Genomic DNA, 14946 nt, shown 5'->3' with positions numbered 1-14946 from the left:
TATAATGGTGACAACAAAGCCTGTCATATAATCAGTGCTTAGCAAATGTTACCTATTGTCATTTTATTGATTGATTAATTGGTTGGTTTTTGAGAAGGAGTCTCGCTCTGTCACCCAGGCTGGAGTGCAGTGATGTGATCTCAGCTCACTGAAACCTCCACCTCCCGGGTTCAGGTGTTTCTCATGCCTCAGCCTCCCGAGTAGCAGGGAATACAGGTGCCTTCCACCACACCCGGCTAATTTTTTTGTATTTTTAGTAAAGATAGGGTTTCACCATGTTGGCCAGGATAGTATTGAACTCCTCACCTCAAGTGATCCACCCACCTCAGCCTCCCAAAGTGCTGGGATTATAGTCATGAGCCATCATGCCTGGCCACTTATTGTTATTAAAATCATTAGCTATGGATAGGGGAGAAATGATGCAGGACTTCTCTCCTCTGCTGCTGATTCTTTTCTAGTGAATCTTAAATGTCCTGTATGTATTATATTTTCAAAGGTTAAATAAGAGAAAGAGGGAAAAGAAAGGAGAGAAAGAAGAAAGAAAGAAAGAGAGAGAGAGGGAAAGAAAGAAAGAAAGAAAGAAAGAAAGAAAGAAAGAAAGAAAGAAAGAAAGAAAGAAAGAAAGAAAGAAAGAAAGAAAGAAAGAAAGAAAGAAAGAAAGAAAGAAAGAAAGAAAGAAAGAAAGAGAAAGAAAGAAAGAAAGAAAGAAAGAAAAAAAGGGAGGGAGGGAGGGAGAGAGAGAAGGAAGGAAGGAAGAAGAGAGAGGGAGAGAAAGAAAATACTAAAACCTTACAGTCAGTTAAGTCAGTAAGATTTATTTTCCATCTTAAAAATGATTTCTACCCACAAAAACTAACATTTGGGCAGAAGCAAAGCCCATGCAAAAAAAATGTATATTTTTGAGGCTGGGCATGGTGGCTCATGCCTGTAATCCCAGCACTTTGGGAGGTCGAGGCAGGCGGATCACCTAAGGGCATGAGTTCAAGATCAGCCTGGCCAACATGGCAAAACCCCGTCTCTATTAAAAATACAAAAATTAGCTGATGAGGCAGGAGAATCACTTGAGCCAGGAGGCAGAGATTGCAGTGAGCCGAGATGGTGCCACTGCACTCCAGCCTGAGCGACAGAGCAAGACTCCATCTCAAAAAAAACAAAAAAGTTTTGGGATTACAGACATAAGCCACCAGCGCCCTGCCCCAATAGTATCTTTAAAATGAAAATAATTAATATTAATGCATTCTGCATTTTTAAGACAAGTAACTGCTCTTATCAACATTGTTTATCATAGCTAAGAAATGCAAACAACCTGAATATCCATCAGTAGGGTAGTGATTAAAATAATTACATTCCACCCGTACTCTGCAATTTGTTAAAATGAATAAGGTAAATAATTTACATGGAAAGATCCCCAAGGCACATGTTGCAAAACAACACATATAGCAAAATCCTATGTATTTAAACAAATCACAAGGATGACTGTCTATCTCAAAAAAAAATTATTTGTTGCTTAAAATTTTTACAAAGAGTTTGTTCATAAATTATCAATACTCTGTAATTAAAAAGACACACACACACACAAAAACAGCTGGAGGAAAGAATTCTACTCAACAATTCTGTCGTTATTTTGTTCCTCTTCCTTCTCCCTCAGACCTAACATCCTTCTAAAAATGAGAGGAAAAAAAATTTGTCGTAAGTGCCAAAGTATCCAGATTGCTGTAGATGAGGTATAGGGCAAATAATTCACTAACTGATAACAAGGATTGACTATGGTAAAGTGTCCACAAAATTATACCAACTACAAACTGAAAGAAATAGCCACACTGGGCTAGGCACAATGGTTCACACCTGTAATCCCAGCACTTTGGGAGGCCAAGGTAGGCAGATCACGAGGTCATGAGATCAAGACCAGCCTGGCCAACATGGTGAAACCCCCGTCTCTACTAAAAATACAAAAATTACCTGGGTGTGGTGGCACGTGCCTGTAATCCCAGCTACTCAGGAGGCTGAGGCACGAGAATTGCTTGAACCTGGGAGGCAACGGTTGCAGTGAGCCGAGATCACACCACTGCACTTCAGTCTGGTGACAAAGCAAGACTCCATCTCAAAAAAAAAAAAAAAAAAGAAAAAAAGAAATAGCCACATTGTTGAGCATGATCTCTCAGTAAGTTTTTTTATAATAAAATTTGTTAGCTGTTTTTAAGCAATGGTATTTTTTTTTTTTTTTTAAGACAGAGTCTCATTTTGTCTCCCAGGCTGGAATGCAGCGGCATGATTCAACCGCCTCGGCCTCCTAAAGTTCTGGGATTATAGGTATGAGCCACTGTGCCCAGGCAGTAAATTAATTTTGAAATATAAAATTAATACTTGAAAATAAAAACCAATACAGCAACATGACTGCATAAAGATTAAAGGAACTATATGTGTTACGGGCAAATAATGTTTAGTATTTATTTTGTGCTTACTTTGTGCTTTTATATGCCTTATCTCTAATTCTTACAACAATTCTTTGAAGTAGTGATGATCATCCTCTTTTGCAGAAGCAGAGATGAGACACAAGGAGATAAGTAATGTGTTTAAAATCATATAGTTGCTATCTGAGAATGAAGGCAAACCCAGTTCAGTCTGACTTCCAAACTTGAGTTCTTTCCAATAGAGCAAAGTGCCTTTCCTAAACCATTGAGAGGTGCAGAATTTCTGACTTGCAGTGAAGACTAGAGGGTCCTCTCCAGTACCCCACCCAGCATAGAAGTCCTCTAAACAACATCTCGAGGCCAGGTGTGATGGCTCATGCCTATAATCCCAAAGCTTTGGGAGGCCAAGGCAGGCAGATCACCTGAGGTCAGGAGTTTGAGACCAGCCTGACCAACATGGAGAAACCCTGTCTCTGCTAAAAATACAAAATTAGCTGGGCATGGTGGCGCATGCCTATAATCCCAGCTACTCGGGAGGCTAAGGCAGGAGAATTGCTTGAACCCAGGAGGTGGACGTTGCAGTGAGCCGAGATCACGCCATTGCACTCCAGCCTGGGCAACAAGAGAGAAACTCCGTCTAAGAACAAGAACAAGAACAAAAACAAGAACAAGAACAACACGTCTCCAGCATTGAGTTTCTGCGCTGGTGCCACTAATACTGTGAAAGGATTTGCTCACAAGGCAATCTATTCCAACTTCCCCAGCATCCTGAGATAAGATTTAATCAGATTATTACCATATCTTAGTTTGCAAAGACCTCAGAAAAATGGTACTTTAGTGTTCCATTTAAATATATTCCATCACTATTAAGATACCATTGGGGCCAGGCACGGTGGCTCACACCTGTAATCCCAGCCCTTTGGGAGGCTGACGTGGGCGGATCACTTGAGGTCAGGAGTTTGAGACCAGCCTGGCCAACATGGTGAAACCCCATCTCTACTAAAAATACAAACATTAGCCTGGCATGGTGGCAGATGCCTAAAATCCCAGCTACTCAGGAGGCTGAGGCACAAGAATCACTTGAACCTGGGAGGCGGAGGTTGCAGTGAGCTAAGATCACGTCACTGCACTCCAGCCTGGCAACAGAGCGAGAGTCCGTCTCAAAAAATATATATATTAATTTACTGTAAAATTATGTCTTTTTAACATCTTTAAATATTCTATCTTAACTATAAGGTCAAATGACTGCAAAAGAATGAAAAGTTTTTAAAAACATTAAATTAATCATAGATTTACCTATTTAAATAAGCACTCAAAGAAATCAGTCTTTTTTTTTTTTTTTTTTTGAGATGGAGTCTCCATGTCGCCCAGGCTGGAGTGCAATGGTGCAATCTTGGTTCAGTGCAACCTCTGCCTCCCAGATTCAAGCAATTCTTCTGCCTCAGCCTCCCTAGTAGCTGGGATTACAGGCGCATGCCACCACGCTCAGCTAATTTTTTGTATCATTAGTAGAGACGGGGTTTCACCATGTTGGACAGGCTGGTCTCAAAATCCTGACCTCGTGATCTGCCTGCCTCAGCCTCCCAAAGTACTGGGATTACAGGCATGAGCCAGCGTGCTCAGCCGGAAATCACAGTCTTATAATTGTAAAGGACTTTAGAAGTCATCTGGTTGAATCTAACTCCTATTGCAGGAATTATTTATTTATTTATATTTATTATTATTATTATTATTTTTTTTTTTTTGAGGAGTTTTGCTCTTGTTGCCCAGGCTAGAGTACAATGGTGTGATCTCGGCTTGCTGCAACCTCTGCCTCCTGGGTTCAAGTGATTCTTCTGCCTCAGCTTCCCGAGTAGCTGGGACTACAGGCATGAGCCACCATGCCCAGCTAATTTTGTATTTTTAGTAGAGATGGGGTTTGAGACCAGCCTGACCAACATGGAGGAATCCTTTATTTCATTATTTCCTCCTGAAGGCTGCTCAATCTCTTAGCTTCTAAACCTCTTAGTCAGAAAATGGTGGAGGAAGAGAAGTCTTTCTGAAAGAAAGGAACTGGACTAGAAGAGAAGCTGCAAGTGCACCTGGGGTGTCAGTGCCTCCTTCTATCAGACCCACTGCTTCAGGTCTCCATAGGAAGCAACAAAGAAATCTTCTCTGCTTCTCTGATCTTGGGGAAAGCTGGAGGAGACTGACGGACCATCCTATATCCAATGAAAAGTACAAGAGAGCACTGGAATTCAGGGAAGTTGTTTTCCCAAAAAGATCAATTTTCTTCAAAGATGATGATAATGATGGATACTGAAGTTATTCTGAAGTTCCTTTGTCATTGTCAAGTACCTCAATTGCCTCCAGCTGCAATCTAGCCTATAACCAAAGACTAATATTCTCGAATCTGTGAAATCTTCTGTAATGCCCATTGAACTCTACTCTTTAGTTTGCTGGACTCCCTCAATTGCCTTCATGAAGGCTTCAAAGACATCACCTTCTGCTATATAATTAGGAAGTTCAAGGAAGCATTCTCTCCAGCAGCAAAAGTCTCAGGAGATCCCAACAATTTAGGCTTAGCCTTAGGCACAGTTCAGTGATAGTATTACTAAGACCTAACAGGCCAGGCGTGGTGGCTCATGCCTGTAATCCTTTGTAAGGCCAAGGTGGGCGGATCACGAGGTCAGGAGTTCAAGATCAGCCCGGCCAACATAGTGAAACCCTGTCTCTACTAAAATTTTAAAAATTAGCTGGGCGTGGTGGTATGCACCTGTAATCCCATCTACTCGGGAGGCTGAGGCAGGAGAATCGCTTGAACCTGGGAGGCAGAGATTGTGGTGAGCTGAGATCTCACTACTGCATTCCAGCCTGGGTGAAAAAGTGAGACTCCATCAGGACAACAACAACAACAACAACAACAAAAAAAAAAAAAAAAAAAAAAAAACTAACAATCTCTTATTCTTTTTCAATTTGATATTATCCAAGCACTTAACACACCTGTCTAATTGTTTTTTAACTTTTTGGGGTGACAATCAAAGCTTGTCTGAATTTGAGGGATCCCACTTATTTCTTCATTTTTAATAATAGACTTTATTTTTAAGAGCCAGTTTAGGTTCACAGCGAAATTGATAGAAAGGTGCAGAGATTTCCCATGTACACCTGCCTCCACACACACATGACCTTCCCCATTATCAACATCCCATAGAGTGGTATGTTTGTTACAACTGATGAACCTACATTGACCCATTATTATCAAAGTCCGTAGGTTAAAGTAGGGTTCACTCTTGGTGTTGTACATTCTGTGGGTTTGGATAAATAGATCATGACACGTAGCCACCATTATAGTATCACAGAGTAGTTTTTCTGCTATAAAAATCCTCTGTGCTCTGCATATTCCTCCCTCTATCCCTTGGCAACCACTTGATCTTTTCAGTGTTTCCATAGTTTTGCCTTTTTCAGGATGTCAAATAGTTGAAATTAATAGTACATACTTTTTAGACTGGCTTCTTTTTTGTTTTTTTGAGACAGAGTCTCACTCTGTTGCCAGGCTGGAGTGCAGTGGTACGATCTCAGCTCACTGTCACCTCTGCCTCCCCAGCTCAAGCGATTCTCCTGCCTCAGTCTCCTGAGTAGTTGGGACTACAGGCATGCGCCAACCATGTCCAGTTAATTTTTGTATTTTTAGTAGAGATGAGGTTTTACCATGTTGGCCAGGATGGTCTTGATCTCTTGACCTTGTGATCTGCCCACCTTGGCCTCCCAAAGTGCTGGAATTACAGGCTTAAGCCACTGCACCTGGACCTCAGACTGGCTTCTTTCACTTAGTAATATACATTCAAGTTTTTCGTATCTTTTCATGGCTTACTAACACGTTTATTTGAGCACTGAATAATACTCTATTGTCTGGATGTACCGCAGTTTATTTCTCCATTCACCTACTGAAGGATATCTTGGTTGCTTTCAAGTTTTGGCAATTATGAATAAAGCTGCTAAGAATATCTGTGTGCAGGCTTTTTTGTGGACATGTCTTCAACTCTTTTGGGTAAATACCAAGGAGTGTGATTGCTGGATCATGGAGATCGAGACCATCCTGGCTAACACGGTGAAACCCCGTCTCTACTAAAAAATACAAGAAAACTAGCCGGGCGAGGTGGCGGGCGCCTGTAGTCCCAGCTACTCGGGAGGCTGAGGCAGGAGAATGGCGTGAACCCGGGGGGCGGAGCTTGCAGTGAGCCGAGATCGCGCCACTGCACTCCAGCCTGGGCGACAGAGCGAGACTCCGTCTCAAAAAAAAAAAAAAAAAAAAAAAGAGTATGTTTAACTTCGTAAAAAATCATCAAACTGCCTTCCGAAGTGACTGTACCATTTTGCATCCCAACAAAAATGAGTAAGAGTTTCTGTTGCTCTGCATCCTCACCATCATTTGGTGCTGTTTGTTTTCTAGATGTTGGCCATTCTAATAGGTACATTGTGGTATCCCATTACTGTTTTAATTTGCATTTCCCTTATGACATATAATGTGAAGCATCTTTTTATATGCTTATTTGCCACCTATATATCTTCTTTGGTGAAGCTAATGTTTTTATTTCTTTGTCCGGCTTCAGTTTGTTTTATCACTTTTAATTTTTCAATAAAAAGAATCTTCCCTTACGTATTTATATGCTTCACATTTAGAGTTGGTGATGATGTTGTAAATTATAGTACAAAAACAACTTAAATCAGGCATATACCAGTAACCGAAGCACTAGCTCTGAAATTCCCAGGTTTAAACTTTATCTTGTTCACTCTAGAGCCATTGATCCACATGGAATAAATATAAATTCATATCTATTTCTAGATACTTATTCTATACTCCCACTTATTCACTACCTAACAACAGTAGTGGTTAGCTATAAAATTCTCTTCCAATCACAGAGCATAACTTCAGTATGCAAAAAAAAAAAAAAAAAAAAAAAGTTTTCTGGATTAAGTTGAAAAATGTTTGTAAGTAAAATTTTAAAAATAGATATATCTTTGTCAGTTGGGTGTGGTGGCTCACGCCTGTAATCCCAGCACTTTGGGAAACTCAGGCGCGTGGACCCCTTGAGGCCAGGGAGTTTGAGCTAGCCTGGCCAACATAGTGAAACCTGTCTCTATTAAAAATACAAAAATTAGTCGAGCATGGTGGTGCATGCCTATAATCCCAGCTACTGGGGAGGCTGATGCGTGAGAATCGCTTGAGTCCAGAATGAGGAGGTTGGTTGCAGTGAGCCGAGATCATGGCACTGCATTTCAGCCTGAGTGATAGAGTGAGACTCTGTCTCAAAATAAATAAATAAATAAATAAAAATAGCTATTGTCTCTGTAAGTGAAAAATTATAAATAAACCATTTGTAAGCCAAGGGATGAGTACAGATACTCATTCCTTTGAGTACTTCATTTGAATCTATGAAGGTGGGTACAATTGCTCTAAGAGAGTATGAGCAGTGAAAAACCAAAGAGTGCTCAGGACCTAAAAAATGCCAACATTTAGGAGACAGACAGATAAGCTGGAGTAGCAAAAGAGACAGAGGTTGCCTGTTAGAGACCCCTGGGTGAGGTGAGCGATACACAAGGTAAGAATGGTATGACCGGGCACAGTGGTTCACGCCTGTAATCCCAGCACTTTGGGAGGCTGAGGCAGGCAGATTACGAGGTCAGGAGATCGAGACCATCCTGGTTAACATGGTGAAATCCCATCTTTACAAAAAATACAAACAAAAATTAGCCAGGCGTGGTGGCACGTGCCTGTAGGCACAGCTACTCGGGAGGCTGAGGCAAGAGAATCTCTTGAACCTTGGAGGCAGAGGTTGCAGTGAGCTAAGATCACGCCACAGCACTCTAGCCTGGGCGACAGAGACTCCGTCTCAAAAAAAAAAAAAAAGAATAGTTAACTTTCTAGGCTTCGTGCCATGGTTCACACCTGTAATCCCACCAATCTGCCAAGGCAGGCAGATTGTTTGAGCTCAGGAGTTCAAGACCAGCCTGGGCAATATGGTGAAACCCCATCTCTACCAAAAATACAAATAATTGGCTGGGCACATGTCTGTGGTCCCAGCTACTCCTGAGACTAAGGTGGGAAGATTGCTTGAGCCTGGGAGGCAGAGGTTGCAGTGAGCCAAGATCGCGCCACTGCACTCCAGCTTGGGTGACAAAGTGAGACTCCCTCTCAGAAAAAAAAAAAAAGGTTAACATTCTAATGGTACATATAATTATGAAATAAATTTAACTGTGCCAAAGACCAGAGGTTGTACTCTCACTAGACATGTGACAATGCACAGGATATAAAACTTTGCCCTGAGCCTCAGTCAGTCAACTCCTCCAGCAAAAGGAGAGATAACAGTTATCTCAATAGGCTGTTGTGAGAATTTATCAAATTAATGCATTTGAATATACATTGTATGTGGAAAAACATTACACAAACTTAAGATACTTGCCTTGGCTCTCTGCCTAGAACTTAGATTGCTTCCAGGACAGAGGTCCACACCCTACCCACTTTTCTCATGCTAGTCTTCTGTCTGAATCCTGACCTCCCTGATTGTTTCTACCTTTTTTCTGCTGGCTGATAGGGCCTTAGGAACAATTGCCTCCTGCCTAAGCTTTATACCAGCACAGCTGCTGGGCTCTAACTGAATCACTAACACCATTCCTGCCTTCCTGGCCAACCCCACCACCCATGAACCCAGGTTATCATATGTTCCAAAGTATTGTTTTGTTGTTGTTGTTTTTGGTTTTTTTTTTTGAGAAGCAGTGTCACTCTGTCACCCAGACTGGAGTGCAGTGGCACAACCTCAGCTCTCTGCAACCTCCGTCTCCTGGGTTCAAGCGATTCTCATGCCTCAGCCTCCAAAGTCGCTGGGATTACAGTCATACACCACCACACCCAGCTAATTTTTTTTTTTTTTTTTTTTTTTTTTTTTTTTTTTTTTTTTTGAGAAGGAGTCTGACTCTGTCGCCTAGGCTGGAGTGCAATGGTACAATCTCGGCTCACTGCAACTTCCATTTCCCAGGTTCAAGCAATTCTCCTGTCTCTGCCTCCCAAGTAGCTGGGATTACAGGCACCCACCACCACACCTGGCTAATTTTTGTATTTTTAGTAGAGACGAGGTTTCACCATGTTGGCCAGGCTGGTCTTGATCTCCTGACCTCAGGTGATCCTCCTGCCTCCCAAAGTGCAGTGATTACAGGCGTGAGTCATCGCGCCCAGCCCTAATTTTTGTATTTTTAGTAGAGAGGAGATTTCACCATTTTGACCAGTCAGGTCTCAAACTCCTGACCTCAGGTTATTACCTGCCTCAGGTGATCCGCCATGTTGGCCAGGTTGATCTCAGATGATCCTCCTGCCTCCCAAAGTGCAGGGATTACAGGCCTGAATCACCTCACCCAACCCCCAAGTATTGTTTCTGAGACAATCCCAGAGCTAACCACTGAGATTAACACCCCACACTTAGCTTGTTCAATAACAAAAATTTCTTTAGAGTTCTTGAGACTAGAATATTTTGTTTCTTAAAAGGTGATGTTTACAACAAAATATATATACATAGTAAATCATCAGTTTCCTTCAACCTCAGTTCTTGAATTACATAAACAATTAGGCAGGCCCAGCACAGTGGCTCACACCGGAATCCCAGCACTTTGGGAGGCCAAGCCAGGTGGATCACCTGAAGTCAGGAGTTCGAGACCAGACTGCCCAACATGGTGAAACCCCGTCTCTACTAAAAACACAAAAAGCCGGGGGTGGTGGCGGGCGCCTGTAATTGCAGCTACTCAGGAGGCTGAGGCAGGAGAATTGCTTGGACTCGGGAGGTGGAGGTTGCAGTGAGCTCAGATCGTGCCACTGCACTCCAGCCTGGGCGGCAAGAGCGAAACTCCATCTCAAAAATAATAATAATAATAAAATTAAAAACAATAAAGGCTTTTGTTTTTCAAATAGTCTGGAAAATTGTTTAATGCTAGGTTGATAGTATCTAGATTGTGTCAGAAAGTCGTCGTCTTCTTCTCTAATCTGGTAAGATATCCATGTCTTTTATTTGAAGATTCTTGGGTCAAGTTATTTTCAGAGAAAATAAGTAAGAATTTTAATTTACTAAAAGGTCTATGTAATAATGAAATTGCTACTTGCTTTATCAATTTCTTTTATTTATTTATTTATTTATTTTTGAGACAGAATCTTGCTCTATTGCCCAGGCTGGAGTGCAGTGGCATAATCTCAGCTCACTGCAACCTCCGCCTCCCAGGTTCAAGCGATTCTCCTGCCTCAGCCTCCTGAGTCGCTGGGACTACAGGAGCCCGCCACCACACCTGGCTAATTTTCGATCTCTTGACCTCATGATCTGCCCGCCTCAGCCTCCCAAAGTGCTGGGATTACAGGTGTGGGCCAGCGTGCCTGGCCTTAATTTTTTAATTAGTTGATTTGCTCTAAATAAAATACTGTAATCCTTTTAGCCAATTATTTTGAAAATACTTTTATAAAATGGTCTCTTTATCTTGATCTTTGAAATCTCTGAAGGGGCTGGGAACGAAAGGGAGGAAGGGTACAATGTGAACATCCAGTGACACATCAAAGTTTTGTGGGTTTTTTCTTTGTTGTTGTTGTTGAGAAGGAGTTTCGCTCTTGTTATCCAGGCTGGAGAGCAATGGCATGATTTCGGCTCACCGCAACCTCCACCTCCCAGGTCCCAGCAATTCTCAGCCTCCTGAGTAGCTGGGATTACAGGCGCTTGCCACCGCACCTGGCTAATTTTGTATTTTTAGTAGAGGTGGGGTTTCACCATGTTGTCCAGGCTGGTCTCAAACTCCTAACCTCAGGTGATCCGCCCACCTCGGCCTCCCAAAGTGCTGGGATTACAGGCATGAGCCACCGTGCCCGGCCACATCCAAAGTTTTTAAGACCCCAGAAAAGGCTTTGTGCTTCACCAAGTTCTACTCAAGCGCGGACAGAAAATGAATAGTTACCCATGATCAGAGTATTATAATAATGTCATAGCAGCAATTCTTGTCTCCATAATAGAAAGTTATATGTCAACATAAAATAACTTCAGGTATTTTACATTTTACAGTGGACTAATAACTTATATTGCTATTTTTAAGGGATGTCAGTTTTCACTTTCTAAGAAACTTAATTACATTTGCTTTTCTCCCATCAGCAATCCCCTTTCCAAGTCATCCCTACTTTACAAAGAAAAATGTAAGTGAACCTGCAATGACTTTACCTGAGTTCTTAAGCAGACTGCCAGGTTACCTACTTTAAGGAAATAAGCCTGGCTCCTTTGGCCGTGGGGATGGTTGGAACTCAGACCTGGGTGAGTTTTCAAGATCCATTATGACTGGTTATATGCTCCCATAGCATTCTGTGCTTTTCTTTGAAAATATTTACCAGTTCCTAATTATATATTATATGATAATATCTTTCTCCCCCACATGACGGTAAGATCCATAAGAATAGGGTAACGTCTTTTTTTCACACAAATGTATATTCCAGCACCAAGTTAAGTGAGTGCCTGGAAAGTAGCAAATGTACAAAACTTTCTTTCTTTCTTTATTTTGAGACGGAGTATCTTTCTGTTGCCAGGTGTGATCTCTGCTCACTGCCAGTTCCACCTCCCGGGTTCACGCCATTCTCCTGTCGCAGTCTCCCGAGTAGCTGGGACTACAGGCGCCGGCTACCACGCCCAGCTAATTTTTTTTTGTATTTTTAGTAGAGAGGGGGTTTCACCGTGTTAGCCAGGATGGTCTGGATCCCCTGACCTCGTAATCCGCCTACTTCGGCCTCCCAAAGTGCTGGGATTACAGGCGTGAGCCACCGTGCCCGGCCTTTTGTTTTTTGAGACAGAGTCTCGCTCTGTTACCCCAGGCTGGAGTGCAGTGGTGCAATCTCGGCTCACTTCAACCTCCATCTCCCCAGCTCAAGTGATTCTCCTGCCTCAGTCTCCCTAGTAGCTGGGATTACAGGCACCTGCCAAACTGCCGGGCTAATTGTTGTATTTTTAGTAGAGACAGGGTTTGGCCATGTTGGTCAGGTTGGTCGCCAACTCCTGACCTCAGGTGTTCCGTCTGCCTCCGCCTCCCAAAGTGCTGGGATTACAGGCGTGAGCCACCACGCCTAACCAATATCACATTTTGAACACAACCAACTTTGCTCATTTTCTTTTCTTTTCTTTTTTTTTTTTTTTTGAGACAGAATCTCATTTTGTCAACAGGCTGGAGTGCAGTGGCGTGATCTCTGCTCACTGAAACTGTCTCCTGGGTTCAAGTGATTCTCCTGCCTCAGCCTCCCGAGTAGCTGGGACTGTAGGGGCGCACCAACATGCCCAGCTAATTTTTGTATATTTTTTAGTAGAGACAGGGTTTTACCATATTGGTCAGGACAGTCTTGACCTCTTGACACCCGCTCCCCTCACCCCCACCCCACCCCGGGGCCTCCCAAAGTGTTGGGATTACAGGTGTGAGCTACCACGCCCAGCGCTCATTATCTTTTTTACAGAGGTTGGTTTCAAGCCAAAGTTGACCTTCCCTAATGACTATAGAGTAAAGCCCTTTGGCATGTCATATTAGAAGCATTCTATTATATATTCCGTGTTTAACAATTCAGTTTGTCTTTGGAGTCCAAGTGAAAATTTAAAATGTAAGAAAACAAAAATAAAACAAAAACCTTCTTAGAAGTACATCCCTTAATCTGTTACACTAGTAATATGAGAAGATTTCTTTTTTTTTTTTAAACCTTTCCCTTTCATGTGGTGTGAGCCATCTGAAAAAAAGAGGGGTCACCTGACGCCATGGTAGGGTTAAGTCAATGGTTTCCAAACTTGGGTACACATCAGAATCACCTAGAGGACTTATTGAGCCACAGATGGCTGTGCTAACCCCCAGTTTGTGACTCCACAGGTTTGGTGCTGGGGCCTGAGAATTTGTATTTCTAGTAAGTTCCCAGGTGCTGCTGCTGCAGCTGGTCTGGAGACCACACTTTGAGAACCACTAGAAAATAACTGCTAAAAAGGAATCTTGGTATGTTTAGGTACAATACCTGCAACATTCTTGGTTGAAATAGTCTCAGATAAAATTATAAATGGGTGATAGAGAAGATGAATTATCAGAAGGTGACATAATATTATGGAATACACTATTCAATAATGAGTTTGCCTCATTACCCTTAGACTTTTTTTTTAAAGTATGCTTCTTCAGGAATTATCTTGTTTCACTCATTATAACTCCAGTTCTAGAGGGCAAAAAAAAAAAAAAAAATTAAGTTATTTTTGTTCTCAATAATAATCACCTCCATTGCCTCCCTGCCCTTCAGTGCCCTGGGCAAGCCTCTTTAGTCATTGTTCCTTTATCTGTAGAAAGGGACGTGATAATAGTACCTATCTCAGTGAATTACTGTGAGGATAAAATGAGACACTAAATGGAAAATAGTTGGCACTGAAAATGGCCTGTAAATGGTAGCTGCTTTGTTGTTGTTGTTGTTTTACCAATTTATCTAATTTAAGGAAATAAATTTTAATGGTCGTGGGACCAGTGACCCAAACTACTTAAATCTCTTATACATTGATCACAGTAATAACCCAAAATTTGTTCAAAACAAAATAAAAGGTTGTTATGCTCCAGGTACTTTGCTTACTGTGGCGGAGAACTGTTTGATTTGGAAGTGTTGGCTCAAGCTATCAGTACAGCAGTCCCCCATTACAGATTACAAATAAGGATCACCTGAAGCGCAGTAGGACCCCCCCCACCCCCACCCCAGACCAGCCAAAACCATATCCAGGGGAGAGGCGTAGGAATATTTAATCACCCCAGGTGAATTTTTTCTGTTTACCGACTTTGAGAAACACTGAAGGGATCTCTTCTCCATTCTATATGTGGCTAATATAAGCCCTAAACGTCATTTCTATGTATTCGTCAGACCGTAGTTTACTAGAAAATTTCAGAAGTCCTTTCCAACCTAGTGATTTTGTTATTTTGAGTTGAACTGAAAGTCACTTGGAGCGGTCAGCTGAAAATATTTTTTGTTTGTGCTCTGAAAAGGTTCCCACTGTTTCGAGTAAGTCATCCTTTCACCCATGGGGAACCTGTGCCTCGTGCCTGAACTCCCCGCCTAGTACCTGCCCCCCTTGAACTTCCTCCCGCAAGCCTACTCCTCCCGCTTGATCTGGGCCTTAGATCTAGCTTGTTTTGTCCCTTCGCGGCATTTGAGTAGAACATTTGGTGCTTTCCCAGTTCACGACGCTTTGCTGGAATCGTCAATTTCCAGGGATTTTACGGGCTGGCCAAAACAGTTTGTTCAGAACAGCGCCGCCGGGTCATTGGCAGCCCTGGGCAGCCGCGAGTTTCCTCACACCGCACAACCCCTCGTGACCTTGGGCGAGCCAACGCACGCCGCCAGCCGCGTCAGGGCCACGCACGGGCTGGACTTCGGAGCTGAAAATGGGTGTCGGGAGTGAGGAGGTTTCATAAACAGAAAAGACCTCGAAGCCATAAGGCAGTTCTTTTCCTTTTCTGCGGGTGAATCCTTACAATTCTTGGGGGAGGGAATGTC

General features: G+C 42.5%; 2 protein-coding genes across 2 annotated transcripts in view; one reads left to right on the top strand and one right to left on the bottom strand.

Annotated features, from left to right (window-relative positions):
• The window catches only part of LOC126937315 (sin3 histone deacetylase corepressor complex component SDS3-like), a 70654-nt gene extending 55803 nt beyond the window's left edge, over nt 1-14851 (top strand). The window contains 1 exon segment of the mRNA XM_050760709.1: nt 14510-14851. Within this exon segment, the coding sequence (XP_050616666.1) occupies nt 14510-14851 (342 nt within the window).
• The window catches only part of ANXA1 (annexin A1), an 897109-nt gene that overhangs the window by 792871 nt on the left and 89292 nt on the right, over nt 1-14946 (bottom strand). The gene's annotated exons all lie outside the window — the stretch shown is intronic.

This window comes from Macaca thibetana, chromosome 15 (genome assembly GCF_024542745.1).
Source record: "Macaca thibetana thibetana isolate TM-01 chromosome 15, ASM2454274v1, whole genome shotgun sequence".
NCBI lineage: Eukaryota > Metazoa > Chordata > Mammalia > Primates > Cercopithecidae > Macaca > Macaca thibetana.
Note: the sequence above shows the minus strand (reverse complement) of the source record. Positions and strands in the feature narration are given on the sequence as shown.